General features: G+C 52.0%; 1 protein-coding gene across 1 annotated transcript; it reads right to left on the bottom strand.

Moving 5' to 3' along the window:
• Positions 1–155: 155 nt before the first annotated feature.
• Positions 156–14,768, bottom strand: FANCG (FA complementation group G). Its single transcript, XM_064176567.1, has 14 exons — positions 14,661–14,768; positions 14,380–14,470; positions 9,262–9,381; positions 8,466–8,659; positions 7,645–7,798; positions 6,383–6,513; positions 5,885–6,031; positions 4,953–5,110; positions 4,652–4,718; positions 3,877–4,199; positions 3,691–3,746; positions 3,377–3,514; positions 731–851; positions 156–430 (listed from the first exon to the last, which is right to left on the bottom strand). The coding sequence occupies exons 1-14, from the start codon at positions 14,757–14,759 to the stop codon at positions 313–315; spliced, it is 1,917 nt and encodes a 638-aa protein (XP_064032637.1). The 5' UTR covers positions 14,760–14,768; the 3' UTR covers positions 156–312.
• Between the last annotated feature and the right edge of the window lie 561 nt (positions 14,769–15,329).

Here is a 15,329-nt window from a genome sequence, read left to right as displayed (position 1 = left end):
TTTCACGACTGACAGGGCTGGACTCATGGACCACTACCTTCCAAGTCACCATTCCGACAGCCCCCACGGGATTCCTCCCAGTCACACAGGACAGGGCGTGTGAGCCCACGGAAGTGTCAAGGTCACGACTACAAAAATTTGCTCTGGGGAAAGGGTGCAGAAAAACTTTAGCAGAGACGAGGCTTTTATTAGGAAAGCAGATGCTGTCCCTTTGGAATCCAGCTTTGTCCCACTGACATGCTAAGCTTAAGAGGACTCTCAAAGCTTCACGCAGGCAAACTTCAGCAGGAGGGGTCTGGGAGACTGACAAGGTTAACTTGCAGGGTCCTGGTCTGCAGTCTGGAGGAAATCTTGCACGCTTCTGGCAAGGGATTCTCTGTGTGGGAACATCACCTGCTTCAGACAGGACACCAGGTACAAAGGGCAAGGCCTGAAAGAGAAGGGAGCATGACAGCAGCAGGGACAGCTGCACTGCCTCAAAGTGGTCTGGCTATAGAAGCGTGCTACTGCTGTGCTCTACAGAGTCTCCAGCTGTGTCCCCTGCCTCCATCCTCCCTTTTGGCCCAGGTCACCTGTTTGATACCCAGAGAGTGCCTGCACAGCCACAGCCCGTTGTCCCTCAAGGCAGACATGGGGGGCAAGCTCATCAGACACAACAGACTGAAACAGGCTTTGCAGCTGGAACTCTAGTGTAGAGCCAGCTGAGATTCCCACATATCCTTCTACACACCTTCCTTTCCCACTCTCACTGGAGGAGCTCTGGGAGAACTTCTGCCAGTGAGTGGCTGCCTCCTGCTTTCTGTTCAGTTTCCACAAGGCCTCCACCAGGTAGGAGGCGGCAGCTGGGTCACCTGCAAGGCACAAAGGAGGATTCAGACCTTGGCAGGGTAGAAGCAGGTCCCCAGAGCTTCTGTGAGCTGTAGGGTGTTGCAAAAGCTCAGAAGCCACCAGACAAGGGAGGTGAGCAAGGAGAGATGGTGTAATAGGGAGGAAGCTGTCTCAGCTGCTTCACAGTCTGTAATTAACCCTGTGGCTGGCAGCCAAGGCAGCACAGGCAGCTATACCTCTGTCTGGACATGGCTCAGTCTTCTCTTTGCACGCAGCTCCGCATCCCCAAAGGGAGAGATCTGCAGTCAGGTCTTGGAACTAGCAAGTTGAACAGACCTTGGCAAAACTCATAGCCCTGCAGCACATCAGTATGGCTGAAGCACTGAACAGAGGAAATAACCCCTAGGAGAAGTTTAGCTGTGCTTGGGACATATATGCATCCCCACCTCTTTCTCTTGGCAGTCCTCCATACCTAATCACTGGACTACCAGGCACAGACATGCTGCTTTCAAGGGTGAAACAAGACTCCCAGCTCTTCTTTTGTGGCAAAGCAGATCCTGTCTGTAAGAGTGCTGGCTTCACCAGACTGGGGTTTGGGCAGGGAGAGAAGGAGCTTCCAAACTCTCAGAGCACAGGTTATGGGCAGGGTTCTGATATACGCTTCTTGCTCTGCCTCTCCAGGGAATCATCTCAGGTATTTAACACTGCTAGTAACCCCACTATAATTCCAGAAAAATTATCAAGTGTGGTCAAAAATATAAGACCTGAAGGAGCTTTTATATTAATCTGTTTAGAATAATTGTACATTTACCTATTCTAAAGCAATGTCTGGAAGCCAGAATAACAAGAAATAAATGTATGTAAGCCAGGGAGTTTAAGGCATTTTATGACCATGTATCACAATGTGCTTCTACTTTGTGAATTGAAAGAAGGGAAGACATTGGACTTTGAATTTAGAAGCTTGAGGCCTGCTTACTATGCAGGAAGAAAGCTGTTGAACAACAGTGTAACGTTTAGATGAAGGTAAATCTGTGGAATCATAGAATCAGCCAGGTTGGAAGAGACCTCCAAAATCATCCAGTCCAACCTAGCACCCAGCCCTAGCCACTCAACTAGACCATGGCACTAAGTGCCTCATCCAGGATTTTGTTAAAGACCTCCAGGGACGGTGCCTCCACCACCTCCCTGGGCAGCCCATTCCAATGCCAATCACTCTCTCTGCCAACAACTTCCTCCTAACATCCACCCTAGACCTCCCCTGGCACAACTTGAGACTGTGTCCCCTTGTTCTATTGCTGGTTGCCCGGCAGAAGAGGCCAACCCCCACCTGGCTACAGCCTCCCTTCAGGTAGTTGTAGACAGCAATGAGGTCCCCCCTGAGCCTCCTCTTCTCCAGGCTAAACAACCGCAGCTCCCTCAGCTTCTCCTCATAGGGTTTAAGTTACAGGCCCCTCACCAGCCTTGTTGCCCTTCTCTGGACACGTTCCAGCACCTCAACATCTCTCTTGAATTGAGGGGCCCAGAACTGGACACAGCACTCAAGGTGTGGCCTGACCAGTGCTGAGGACAGGACAAGAATAACCTCCCTTGTCCTACTGGCCACACTGTTCCTGATGCAGGCCAGGATGCCATTGGCTCTCTTGGCCACCTGGGCACACTGCTGCCTCATCTTCAGCTACTATCTATCAGTACCCCCAGGTCCCTTTCCTCCTGGCTGCTCTCCAGCCACTCTGTCCCCAGCCTGTAGCACTGCTTGGGGTTGTTGTGGCCAAAGGGCAGAACCCTGCACTTGGCCTTGTTCAATCTCATCCCACTGGCCTCTGCCCACCCATCCAGCCTGTCCAGGTCCCTCTGCAGGGCTCTCCTACCTTCCAACAGCTCCACACCTGCTCCCAGCTTGGTGTCATCTGCAAACTTACTGATGCTGGACTCAATCCCCTCTTCCAGATCATCAGTAAAGATATTGAACAGGACTGGGCCCAGTACTGATCCTTGGGGAACACCACTAGTGCCAGCTGCCAACTGGATGTGGCACCATTCACCACCACTCTCTGGGCTCTGCCATCCAGCCAGTTCTTGACCCAGCACAGAGTGAAAATGCTTATCTAAGGCAATGTACAAATAATGGGAAACAGCCCAGGGATAGACCTACAGACATGAGCAGAAGAACAGGAAAAAGCAGTCAAAAGAGCTTTTGTGGAGGTGAAAAGTGCAACTAAGAGGAAGGCATTCCGAAGACCCCTACCGGGGCACACTGCTACGTATGGACAGGAGGAGCTGAATGTAAATGAACAGGAAATAGCATGAATATGTAGCAGCTATCTGTATATTAACTCTGCAAACTTGTGTTCAGACACACACACATTTGGAGAGGAAACGTACCATGTGTCCAGTGCTGTGTCTAGCACTGCACATAAGCTATTAAAGAGTATCTACTTAACAGTCTTAGCTGTTGATTTTTCTCTGTTTCTCTGTATCAGACCTTATTGCCTAAGACAGAAAAGCAGCCCAGGACAACCTCGTGGAAATCCCAAAATGAGCCTCTTACCTGGAGAGATCTGCAAACCATGCTGAAAATCCAACAAGGCTTCCTTGTGCTTCCCCAGCTCCAGGAACTGAATACCTCGCCCGATGAGAGAGAACAACCTGATCTTCTGGAGCACCTCCACTTCTGGCAGGAGATTCTCTGGCAGAGAGACACACACATCTGGAGACAGCATCCTCCAGACATTCCCTCCCTTGTCCCAGCAGACTGAGACGTTAGCAGACAGCTAGCAGGCAACTCCAGTACCCACCACTGCCAAGCACACAAATCCAAACCCAGCCAAGTCCTGGACAGGTCCGAGCTGTGCAGTGTCCTACCTGTTGGTTCAGTGCCAGACCCACAAAGCTGGACTCGCAAGAGATCACCAAGGCACCTGCAGGCAGGAGGACAGAGGAGCTCTGGTGACAATTCTGTGCTGGGAAGCTATCTGCAAGTTGTCAGCCCCTGCCAGCCACTACTGCCTGCTGAGGAGGACACCCCTTCTCCCAGTAAGGCTCTGTCACCTGCTGAATTGTGTTATGGCCTCCTTGCTCTCGCCCAGCTTGGCCCATGCAAAGCCCTGGTGCAGGAATCCAGCTGCTCTCCAGGTAAGACAGCACAAACTCTCCTTTTCCTGGGACAGCCCTGCCTCTGGTGATGGGCACTCTGTCTGCTGCAGCGTCTCCTCTGGTCGAAGCATCCGTGGGATCAGGTCAGTTGTCCGGCTGATAACCTCCTCACACATTGTTATGGCATCTTGATGCCTCCCAGCCTGCTCCAAGGCAGATGCTGCTTCCAAGAATACCTCAGGAATCCTGGGCAAAGCTGAGCTACCACCTAGGGGCACCTGGGGAGCAAAACCACTGGCAGCACAACCAGGCATAGAACTGTAGAGCACCACCCTGAGCAGAATGACTCTGTGCTTACTGAGAGCCTGAAGTTTAGGCCCACTCCCAGACACACTCCTGATGGAGGCTGCAGAAACTGTGAAGCACTACCAGCTCAGCAAAGTCAAGGTGGCAAAGCCCTACTCCTGAATGAAGGACATCCAAAACCAGCCTGACAGCTGTTCCCCAAAGGGAAAGGGAAGCAGTTTGTCCAAAGAGCATGTTCTCTACTGTAAATCCAAGGGCAGACATGCCACATGGCAGATTCCAGCTCTCACTTCACTTCCTTCACATCTCAAACTTGACACTGAACTCTGGAGCTCATGGGTGACACCTGGGCCCGGGCCTTGGAATAAGCATTGAAACTCTGTCTACCAAGTCACCAAGAGAGTGTTTTCACCACAACACCCACCTGCTGCTGCAGTCCCTCCTGAAGCAGAGCTAGAAGATCCAGGTAATGTTCCACAGCATCACTCACCCTGCAGTAGGGACAGGAATTGTGCTGGAAGGAGCAGAGGGACTCCAAGAAGTGACAGCATCCAGGCAAAATCTGGATCACCAGCCCACATGCTCTCCCTCTACCACACTCACTCTGGTTGCCACATTCATGCTTTGAGCAGACCTATCCTAACTGGATAGTTACCAGGAGCACAAAGGAGAACTACAAGAGCCCAAACAAGAGCACGTTGCAAGCAGACCAGTGGTGCTGTTACCTCCCATCCTGCAAACACCGCTGCGCCAGCAGGTACTTCACTTGAGAGGGGTGGTGAGGGCAAAGGAGAGAAGCTAGAACTGGCGTGTGGATGAGGTCCATTTGGATTAGGAAACACTGACTAGAGGAAGCAGCTGCTGGAGGTTTTTTTACCAAAGCCTGTGAAACAGGAACAGAAAATATGGTCAACACAATGACAGTCAAGCCCCAGGCAGCTGCAATCTCTTGCCACTTTCTGGCATTTGGGGAAGCATGCAGATGGGCAGAACTGCAGCATTTCATTAAGCACAGCAATGCTGTTCTCACTTGCTAGAGCACAGCTGCTTCCATGAATTTCTGATCTCCCCACAGCATCAGGAGATTTGCAAGATCACCCAGATTACCTCAGGTTTTTAGTTCAAGGTGTTCTGAGATGTCTGGAACACTATCTCCCATTGCAGCCATAGACCTAGTTAGACTGGATATGGGGCCACTTGTAACGAGAGAGAGTCCTCCCCATTGCTGTGCTTGCACCTCACAGATTTCAAGTTAGCTCAGTGCCTGCTGCTGTGACCTGCTCCTCCCAGACAGAGCAAGCCTGCTACTGCTAATCTGCTAATATGCACTCACTCACAGCCACAGTCTATCTTTTAAAAGGATGATTTACTACTAGGTACTAAGAGGCTGATACCTTCTCACACGGAGTGTAACCTCTTCTCTCAGGCCACTAAGAATATTAACCAGGACCCAGTGGTCTTGACACATCCAACTGCCAGCTGCAGAGCAGGAATTTCAAATCTCACTGAGCTTCTCCCTGACCACAGGCTTAATCACTGTAATCTTTGGGGAACCCTTCAGAGTCAAACAGCTTCCCTCAGGGCAGAAGCCTGCTTGAAGTTCTATGCAGGCTCTGCTGGGCAAAAGTCAACTCAGAACTGTAGGAAGCAAACAAACCTCATAGAGCAGAGCCAGGGCCTGCAGCTCCACATCAGTCTCCCCCAGCTGATGGTACACTGCTGCTGCATGGGACAGGGCAGGAAGGCACTGGAAGTCTATCTGGAGGGCCCGTTTCAGGTGCTGAAGGGCTGTCTGAGGCTTGCCCTGGTTAGATGAAAAGAGATGCATATTGCAAGAATGTATTGGTGACATCTTTACTGTTCAGTGGAATCTGGATCCATGCTCTGTTTCCTCAGCAATCCCCACTGAGGAAGGGCAGCACCTTAGCTCAAGGCAACCCTCTCTGCAGTGATCCTCAACCAAAGTCCCTGAATGCATTTTGCATCTGTCTTGAGTCTGCTGCCACAAGGGCAACTTCTACTCAAGACCTCATCATCCTGCAAGCAGCCTAGGACCACACAGAGGCAGTGTGGATGTCAGTCCGAGCCTCCCCACCCTGGTAGTTTGCATTTCTCCTCTCTGGCCCTGCTAACAGGGGAGAGGCCCAGCCATTACCATTCGGTGAGTGCAGCAGCCAAGGCAGGTGTAAATCTGGGCCAGGACCTTCTTGGTGCAGAATCCTCCTGCAGCCTCCTGAAGGAGGGAGAGGGCAGTGGACAAGTTCCCAGCATCCAGCTCCTGCAGCCCTAAGGCAGATCCAGCATCTCAGTTCTGTGTCTCCCCACTTTACACCCTACCTGGTCCCCAAGCACACATCCCTCTTCTTCCCAGGACCAGAGGGACCTGCCCAGTGCCCTCCACACTCAGCAATACACAGCAGGATGGTGCCAAGCTTTTAGCTTTGGTATGACAGTGTTTCAAAAGAACAAGTCACTCAATGGAAACATCTAGCATAAATAATAACAGCTTCCAAGCCCAGAGACAGAGACTTCTGCCTTGGCACCTGCTAGACAGGTCCACCTGTGCATTCATCCACAGTGACAGCAGTGTGTATGCGCAAACTAAAGCAGAATGAGAGGAAAACTTTTTCCAGCACATCTGGGACATGTCCCAGCAGCACACTTTGGGATGTTAATTGATGAATGTTTATCTCAGATGGCATTTATGGCATTTTATTTTTTTTCCTTCCAATCCTTATTTCAAGCTTCCCTTTGAAACCACTCGCCCATATCTACCTCTCGTTCACATCCAGCACATCCCTGATGGAAGTGTTATCACCACCCAAAAAAGTTTTCTGAGAGGTCTGTGGGCAGGAGCTCCTCCTTGCAGGAATGCACTGCATCATCCTGAGCACAGTGAGGTGGTGCTGGCTGCCCCCAGAGCTGATGGAGTTAGCAAGACAGTGAGCAAAAGAAAAACACTAGTGACAGAACGCAGCAGTCAGATAACATCAGTGACGTGACACCAGGCTACAAAGAGGCACAGCACCTTTCTGTGGCTCCTGCAGCACTGAAATCAGACAAGAACAATATGCTTGCAATGAGGCAGCTGCTGGAAGATGGAAGACACGAAAATCCTCCTAAATAACCTTCCAGCTTTCTACAAGGACCCAGACACCTACCTGAAGAAACAGGCAGAGGAACCATGTGACAGTGCAGAGGAAGGTCTAGCTGGATAATAAAGCAGAGAAGCTCTTTGGATGTCAAGTGGCAAAACTGAGCCCTAGAGGCTCAGCCTAGGCCCTCTTCCAAAAGAAAACCATGAAAACCCCAAGAGCTGTTGTTTTGGGGAAAAGAAGTCAGAATGAGGGCAGAGAGGTGGAGTCCTGGGAGAGCCGTGGGAAGGTGTGCTGGCACGAGCACTCCCTTGACACAAACCTTGCAGGAACGCTGCTGTGGTGCAGAGCATCTCTTTTAAGTCCTCAGTGCTCTGTATAAGCGGAAGGGAGGTCTCTTCAGCAGGTAGCTGCCATGTCTTGAGCAGGGAGAGGAGTTCATTCTCCCCTTCACTGCAGTGAGCTCTTCCCAGGTCCTGTAAATACACAAAGGAGTCAAGGAAAGCAGAAAGCATTGATTCCAAGATGTGGAGAAAGACAGGTCTCATCAAAGCCTTCAACAGGGAGCCTTCAACAGAAAGCAACGAAGCTCTCTCTGCTGACATCAGTGGCTTACCACCTCCTCACTTCAGTGCCAACACCCTTGATGCAGTGATGCCTGCCTGGCCCGGGGGCAGCACGGCCTTGCCTCAAAGCAAGGTGTGTCTTGAGGGCCAGAGGGCATCTGAACAGTGGGACTCCTCAGCAGGCTCACAATCAGCAGGGAAGGTTCCTCTAAGCCCACAGCTTGCAGCTGACTCCCTACAGAGGCTGCAAGTCTACATGCAGCCCCTCTTCCTGCCTGCTCAAGTCTTCTGACTAGCACCTTGGCCTTGACAGGCAGGAGATAATCTGTGGCTCATTAATACACTCAGGGTCATTAGGCTATGCTGGGATGCCAGGGAGAGGATTACTGGGCTGATGGAGCAGTGCTGATGGGTTCAGATCCTCAGATGCCACAGCAACATTTCGCAGAGCTGGGTTTATGACAAACAGCATTTATGCCAGCTCCTCCTCCTTTAGCAAACATGTAGGTATTTATATCTATGTGGATTCTCCAGTGCAGGTAACCAGGAGCTGCACAGCACCCACCCGTGCCCATACCTCAGCATGGCTAAGGAGCCGGACGAGGATGGTGGTGCTGTTCAGGCGGCCGTCTGACAGCCACCACGCTGCTTGCAGGACCCCTAGTCGATGCAAAGGTGCCTGCAGCTCCTCTGCAGTTACCTCCTGCAGCACCTTCTGCCACAGCTCCTCAGTGCTAAAACCGTGGCCACAGTTTCCACAAGCTTCCAGAACTGAAAATAAACAGAAAAACGCAGCCATGAGACAGTAGGTTGCTGCTTCGTAACAGATACGGTCCCAGAAGGAAAGCCTCAAGCCCAAGCTCCTTGTAGCAAGGAAGGAACTGGGACTATAGGGCTGGCCTGTCCTCAGCAGCACAGAAATCAAGCTCTCAGAGAGGCTAACAGTGACACACTTAGGGGCCAACAAATGACTGTTGGTCCACAGTACAAATCCAGCTCTGAGGTGTCCTGAGGTTACTTGCCTCCAGACAGGCATGTACCAACACTGCAGGTCCCTGTCTGGCCTGTAGCCTATTTCACTGAATTTATGTTGCAGTCAGTGCACCATAATTACAGAAAATGCTCCTTTTGTATTGTCACTAAAGCTTTTTAGATACTCGGCACCTTATGCCTTGAGAAGTCTCACTTCCATCTATCCCATCCCCGTAGATGGCAGCAGGCAGATGCACATTGCCATGGCACCTCCTGCCTTTCCAAGCAGAGGTAGGTTTCCCTGCCTTCCACTAGCTCCTGCCAGTCACTGCACATCTCCAAAGCACAGAGAATGCTCTCCCCACCCTGAGGAACCCCCACACAGAGAATGACCTCCTTACCCCTGAGGAGCCCCTGGCGTATTCCTTCGACAGCAGAGTCAGATGTTCCCACAGTAAAAAGCAGGAAGTTGTAGAGTATGGTAAGCTCCAGAGGCAGGGTGGGGAGAGCAGGTGGCAGCCCTGTGATCACAGTCAACCCAACAAAGAAAATGAATTGGTTAGGAGAAACTCAACCACTATCTACAGCAAGGTGTCATTATGCAGCTTTGTGACGGCAGAAGTGCCCTAGCAAGTATTTTGCTGTTGTTGTTGTGAGATTTAACAGCTTGGAAGCTACAGTACCTAGAGGGACAGCAGATGTCACTTCTGCAGCTGTCAGCACTACCTTAGACATCCATTACAGTTATCCAGGTACTGCAGCCCTCCAGAACCAACACCTTTCAGCTCTCCTAAAAGAGCATAAATAACCTAGCCTCTTCCAATGCACATCCACCCTCTTGCACCAGTTTCTCGTGCTAGTATCTCTCTCCCCTTTCCTCACATCAGGCTTCCTCTAAACTGCAGCTGTGGCAGGGAGCCCCTTCCCCATCTTCCCATGACAAAGTTTGCCTCACTTTTCACAGAAACCCCAAACCTATCCCCCAGCAAGGTTTGAGGGCTGGGCCTTAATAGCTTTGCAGGCCCAATTCAGATTAGGCCAACACAAAACCTGTCCCCCTGGTTCATCCCAATGAGACACAGCCCAGAGTTCTGAAGGAATTGGCTGATGCAGTTGCAAAGTCCTGGCAGTCAGGTGAAGTCCCTGGAGACTGGAAGATGGGAAACATTGCACACATCTGTAAAAATTATAAAAAGAGAGGACCCTGGAAATGATCAACCTGACAGCCTCACATCTGTGCCTGGGAAGATCCTGGAACAGATCTTCCTGGAGCTATACTGAAACACATGGGGGACAGAGGGACAGAGAGGTGATTCGAGACAGCCAGCATGGCTTGATCAAGGGCAAGTCCTGCCTGGTCAACCTAGTGGCTCTCTATGATGGTATAACTTTTTTGGTTATCAGGTAGTGACAGGACTAGGGGAAATGGAGCAAAGCTGGAGGGGGAGAGATTCAGACTGGATGTGAGGAGGAAGTTCTTCACCATGAGAGTGGTGAGACCCCAGAATGGGTTGCCCAGGGAGGTGGTTGAGGCCCCATCCCTGGAATGTATTGAGTTCTATGCAAGGGTGGATGAGAGGCAAGCCAAGAGCTTGTGGGGGTGAACTAAGAGACAGCCTAGCATGGGTGATGCTGCTGTGGGTGTTTATTACAGCCCACCTGATCAGGACAAGGAAGCTGGTGAGGCCTTCTACAAGCAGTTGACAGCAGCCTCACAATCACAGGCCCTCTTCTCATGGGGGATTTTAGCTACCCAGATGCTTTCTGGAAGGTCTATTCAGCCAGCCACAGTCCAGGAGGTTCCTCCAGTGCATTGATGATAGCTTCCTGCTGCAAATGGTGGATGAGCCAACTAGGAAAGGAGTGCTACTGGACCTGGTAGTCACCAATGAGGAGGGTCTGGTTAAAGCAGTGAAGATTGAGGGCAGTCTTGGCTGCCAGCAATCATGGGATGGTGGAGTTCAGGATCTTGTGCAGCAGGAACAAAATTCCAAGCAGGATCATAACCTTGGACTTCAGCAGGACCAGCTATGGCCTTTTCAAGCAATTGCTAGGGGAGATCTCACGGAATAGTGAACTAGAAGGTAAAGAGGGCCATGATAGTGGGATGACATTCAATGACCACTTCTTCCAAGCTCAGGATCAGAACATTCCAACGGGTATGAAATCAAGAAAGTGAGCCAGGAGACCAGCATGGTTAAAGTAGGGAACTGATGAACAAACTCAAGGGGAAGAAAAGAATCTACAGATCATGGAAGGAATGGCTGGGGACTTGGGAAGAATTATAAGACTGTTGTCAAAGGATGTAGGGAGGCTAAGGCCTTCTTGAAATCAAAGCTTGCAAGAGAGGTCAAAGACAGCAGAAAGGGCTTCTTCAAATATACTGCAGACAAAACTACACTAGAGGCAATTCAGGCTCAGTGCTAAATAAGGTGTGTGCCCTGAGGACAGAATAAAAAAGGCAGAGCTACTGAATGCCTTTTTCATCTCTGTCCATGCTGTTGGAGACTGTCCTGAGGAGCCCCACACCCCTGGTGCCCCAGAGGAAGACATGACAGAGGAGAAGTTTTCCTTGGTTGGTGAGGATTGGGTTGGGAATCAGCTAAGCAACCTGTACACCCCTAAATCCATGGGTCCTGCTGGGATGCACCCATGCACTTTGAGGGAGCTGGCAGAAGTCACTGCTAGACCACTCTCAATCACCTTTGGTAAGTCATGGTGAACAGCAGAGGTGCCTGGGGACTGGAGGAAGGCAAATGTCACCCCAGACCTAAAAAGGGAAAGAGGAAGGACCCAGGTAACTACAGACCAGTCAGCCTCACCTCTACCCCAGAAAAGTAATGGAGCAACTTATCCTTAGCACCTGTTCTTAGGCACATCAAGGACAAGAGGGTCATTAGGAGCAGCTAACATGGTTTTACCAAGGGACAGTCATGTCTCACCAACCTGATAGCCTTTTATGAGGACACAACCAGGTGGGCAGGTGATGGTAAAATAGTGGATGTGGTTTATCTTGACTTCAGTAAAGCATCTGACACCATTTCCCACAGCATCCTTACAGCTAAACTGAGGCAGTGTGGTCTGGATAGTTGGGTAGTGAGGTGGATTGGGAACTGACTGAAGGAATGACACATAGCTGTGTGGTGTGGCAGACATGCTGGATAGAAAGGATGCCATCCAGAGGGACCTTGACAGGCTGGAGAAGTGGGCCCATGCCAACCTCTGAGGTTCAACAAGACCAAATGTAGGGTCCTGCATCTGGGCTGGGGCAATCCCAGGTACTGAACTGATACAGGCTGAGCAGTGACTGGCTTGAGAGCAGACCTGGGGGTGCTGGTGTGGATGAGAAGTTCAATATGGGTTGCAGAAAGCCAACCATATCCTGGCTTGCATCAAGAGAAGTGTGGCCAGTAGGCCAAGAGAAGTGATTCTCCTCCTCTACACTGCTCTTGTGAGATCCCACCTGGAGTACTCTGTCCAGTTCTGGAGTCTCTATTACAGGAAAGACATGGATGTGCTGGACCATGTCCAAAGAAGGATGACAAGGATGATCAGAGGGCTGAAGCACCTCTCCTGTGCAGACAGGCTAAGAGTTGTGATTGTTCAGTTTTGACAAGGCTCCAAGAAGACCTTACTGTGGCCTCCCAGTATCTGAAGGAGGCCTATGAAAAAGCTGGTGAGGGACTTTTCAGGGTGTCAGGTAGCAATAGGACCCAGGTGAATGGATCCAAACCAGAGGAGGGTAGATTGAGATGAAATGTTAGGAAGAATTTCTTCACCTAAGGGTTGTAAGATGCTGGAACAGGTTGCCCAGGGAGGTGAGCAACACCCATCCCAGGATGTTTTTAAGGCTAGGCCGGATGTGGCTCTGGGGAACCTGATCTAATGGAAAGTGTCTCTGCCCAAGACAGGAGGGTTGGAACTGGATGATCTTTGAGGCCACTTCCAACCCTGACAATTCTGTGAAAGAAGTCAGAGAGTCATGATCAGTGGGAAAGAGTCCAGTTGGAGGACTGTGTCTAGTGCAGTGCCTCAGGGGTCCATGCTGGGACTAGTACTGTTCAATATGTTCATCAATTACCTGGGTGAGGAAACAGACTGCACTGTCAGCAAGTTTGCTGGTGACACAAAACTGGGATCAGTGGCTGACACACCTGAAGGCTGGCTGACATTCAGCAGCACCTGGACAGGCTGAAGACTTGGGCAGGGAAAAATTTAATGAAATCCAGCAAGGGCAAGTGTATAGTCTTGCACCTGGAAAAGGCTAATCTCAAGTACCAGAATAAGCCAGGGACTGATCTGCTGGAGAGCAGCTTTGGGGAAAGGGCCCTGAGAGTCCTGCTGGACAACAGGACCACAATGTGCCAGCAATGTGCTCTTACAGCCAAGAAGGCCAATGCCATTCTGGGGTGTCTTAGAAGGGCTGTGGTTAGTGGATCGAGAGAGGTTCTGGTTCGCCTCCCTTTCCACTCTGGTGAGGCCACATCTGGAATAGTGCCCAGTTCTGGGACCCCTCAGTTCAAGAAAGAGAACTGATTCAAAGAATCCAGTAAAGAGCCACGGGCACAACTAGAGGCAGCGGAGCATCTCCCTTGTGAGATGCATCAGGAATGGTGTGGTCAGCAGGAGCAGGGAGTACTGTGTTCAGTTCTGGGCCCCCCAGTTTAGGAGGGACATTGAGATGCTTGAGCGTGTCCAGAGAAGGGCAATGAGGCTGGGGAGAGGCCTTGAGCACAGCCCTACGAGGAGAGGCTGAGGGAGCTGGGATTGTTTAGCCTGGAGAAGAGGAGGCTCAGGGGTGACCTTATTGCTGTCTGCAACTACCTGAGGGGTGGTTGTGGCCAGGAAGAGGTTGCTCTCTTCTCTCAGGTGGCCAGCACCAGAACGAGAGGACACAGCCTCAAGCTGCACCAGGGGAGATTTAGGCTGGAGGTGAGGAGAAAGTTCTTCCCTGAGAGAGTCATTGGACACTGGAATGGGCTGCCCGGGGAGGTGCTGGAGTCGCTGTCCCTGGAGCTGTTCAAGGCAGGATTGGACGTGGCACTTGGTGCCATGGTGTAGCTTTGAGCTCTGTGGTAAAGGGTTGGACTTGATGATCTGTGAGGTCTCTTCCAACCCTGATGATACTGTGATACTGTAAAAGGATGAGGGAGCTGGGTCTCTTTAGCTTGGAGGAGACTGAGGGGTGACTACACTAGTGCTTATAAATACACAGAAGGCGAGTGTCAGGAAGACAGAGCCAGGCTCTTCTCAATGATGTCCAATGATAGGATAAGGGGCAGGGGGTGCAAGCTGGAGCGCAGCAGGTTCCACGTGAACGTAAGGCAAAACTTAAGAGTGGCAGAACAGGCTGCCCAGAGAGGCTGCGGAGTCTCCTTATCTGGAGATATTCAAAACCCACCTGGGTGCTTATCTACGTGACCTGCTCCAGCAGGAGGCTCGGAGGGATGCTTTGGATCCAACCCCCTAACGTTCTGTGCCGGCAGAGCACGGGCAGGGCGGCCTGGGCTGTCACTCACCCCGCATCCTCAGGAGCAGCTCGCCGAAGCCGTCTCGCTGCTCTCGCAACTCCCGCGCAGCAACTTCGCCGCGCCCCGAGCACCGGGCTACCTGCAAGGGAAAGAGTCACCCACCGCCTTGGCCCCGGCAGCACCATTCCCAAGGCACCCGTACCGGAGACGGCACGGCCGTGGACACGACAGCTCAGGAAACGGGGAGGAACGGGGAAGAACGAGGAGGAACGGAGAAGCGGGAGGAAAGGGAAGAAGAGAGCCCGGGGAAGGGACAGAACCCATCGCACCCGCCAGCGGCTGGCCAGGGCTTGGCTCTCGGCAGCCCACGCCCGCAGGCAGCCGGGCTCAGGGGGCTCCCCGCGCCGCCGCTTCATAGCCGCCGCCATCAGCGGCCCCGCGCCTCTCCGCTCCCGCCGCGGCCTCGCCGATTGGCTGCCGGCCGCAGAGCCGCTGCCGCCATTGGCGGGCAGACACCGCGGGAGCGGCGGCCGCTAACGGATAACCAATGGCGGCGAGAGGCAGCAGCGGCAAGCCCCGAAGGGCGGCGGCCAGGAGAGACCAAACCTCATCGGTAAGCGAAGCCGCCTCTGAGGGCGCTGGAAAATAGACATAGAACGAACCAGGTTGGAAGAGACCTCCAAGCTCAGCCAGTCCAACCTAGCACCCAGCCCTAGCCAGTCAACTAGACCATGGCACTAAGTGCCTCAGCCAGGCTTTGCTTCAACACCTCCAGGGACGGTGACTCCACCACCTCCCCGGGCAGCCCATTCCAATGGCAATCACTCTCTCTGCCAACAACTTCCTCCAAACATCCAGCCTAGACTTTCCCCTGGCACAACTTGAGACTGTGTCCCCTTCTTCTGTTGCTGGTTGCCTGGCAGAAGAGACCAACCCCCACCTGGCTACAGCCTCCCTTCAGGTAGTTGTAGACAGCAATGAGGTCCCCCTGAGCCTCC

Source organism: Pogoniulus pusillus, chromosome Z (assembly GCF_015220805.1).
Source record: "Pogoniulus pusillus isolate bPogPus1 chromosome Z, bPogPus1.pri, whole genome shotgun sequence".
NCBI classification, from domain to species: domain Eukaryota; kingdom Metazoa; phylum Chordata; class Aves; order Piciformes; family Lybiidae; genus Pogoniulus; species Pogoniulus pusillus.
This window is presented reverse-complemented; position numbering and strand designations above follow the sequence as displayed.

Excerpts from the sequence above, each read along its gene's own strand:
- FANCG (XM_064176567.1), bottom strand. The coding sequence starts at position 14,759 with ATGGCGGCGGCTATGAAGCGGCGGCGCGGGGAGCCCCCTGAGCCCGGC. Across the intron at positions 7,799-8,465 it reads GGCTCCTTAGCCATGCTGAG|GACCTGGGAAGAGCTCACTG; the intron begins GTATGGGCACGG and ends GTGTATTTACAG. Across the intron at positions 3,515-3,690 it reads GTCTGGCACTGAACCAACAG|AGAATCTCCTGCCAGAAGTG; the intron begins GTAGGACACTGC and ends TCTCTCTGCCAG.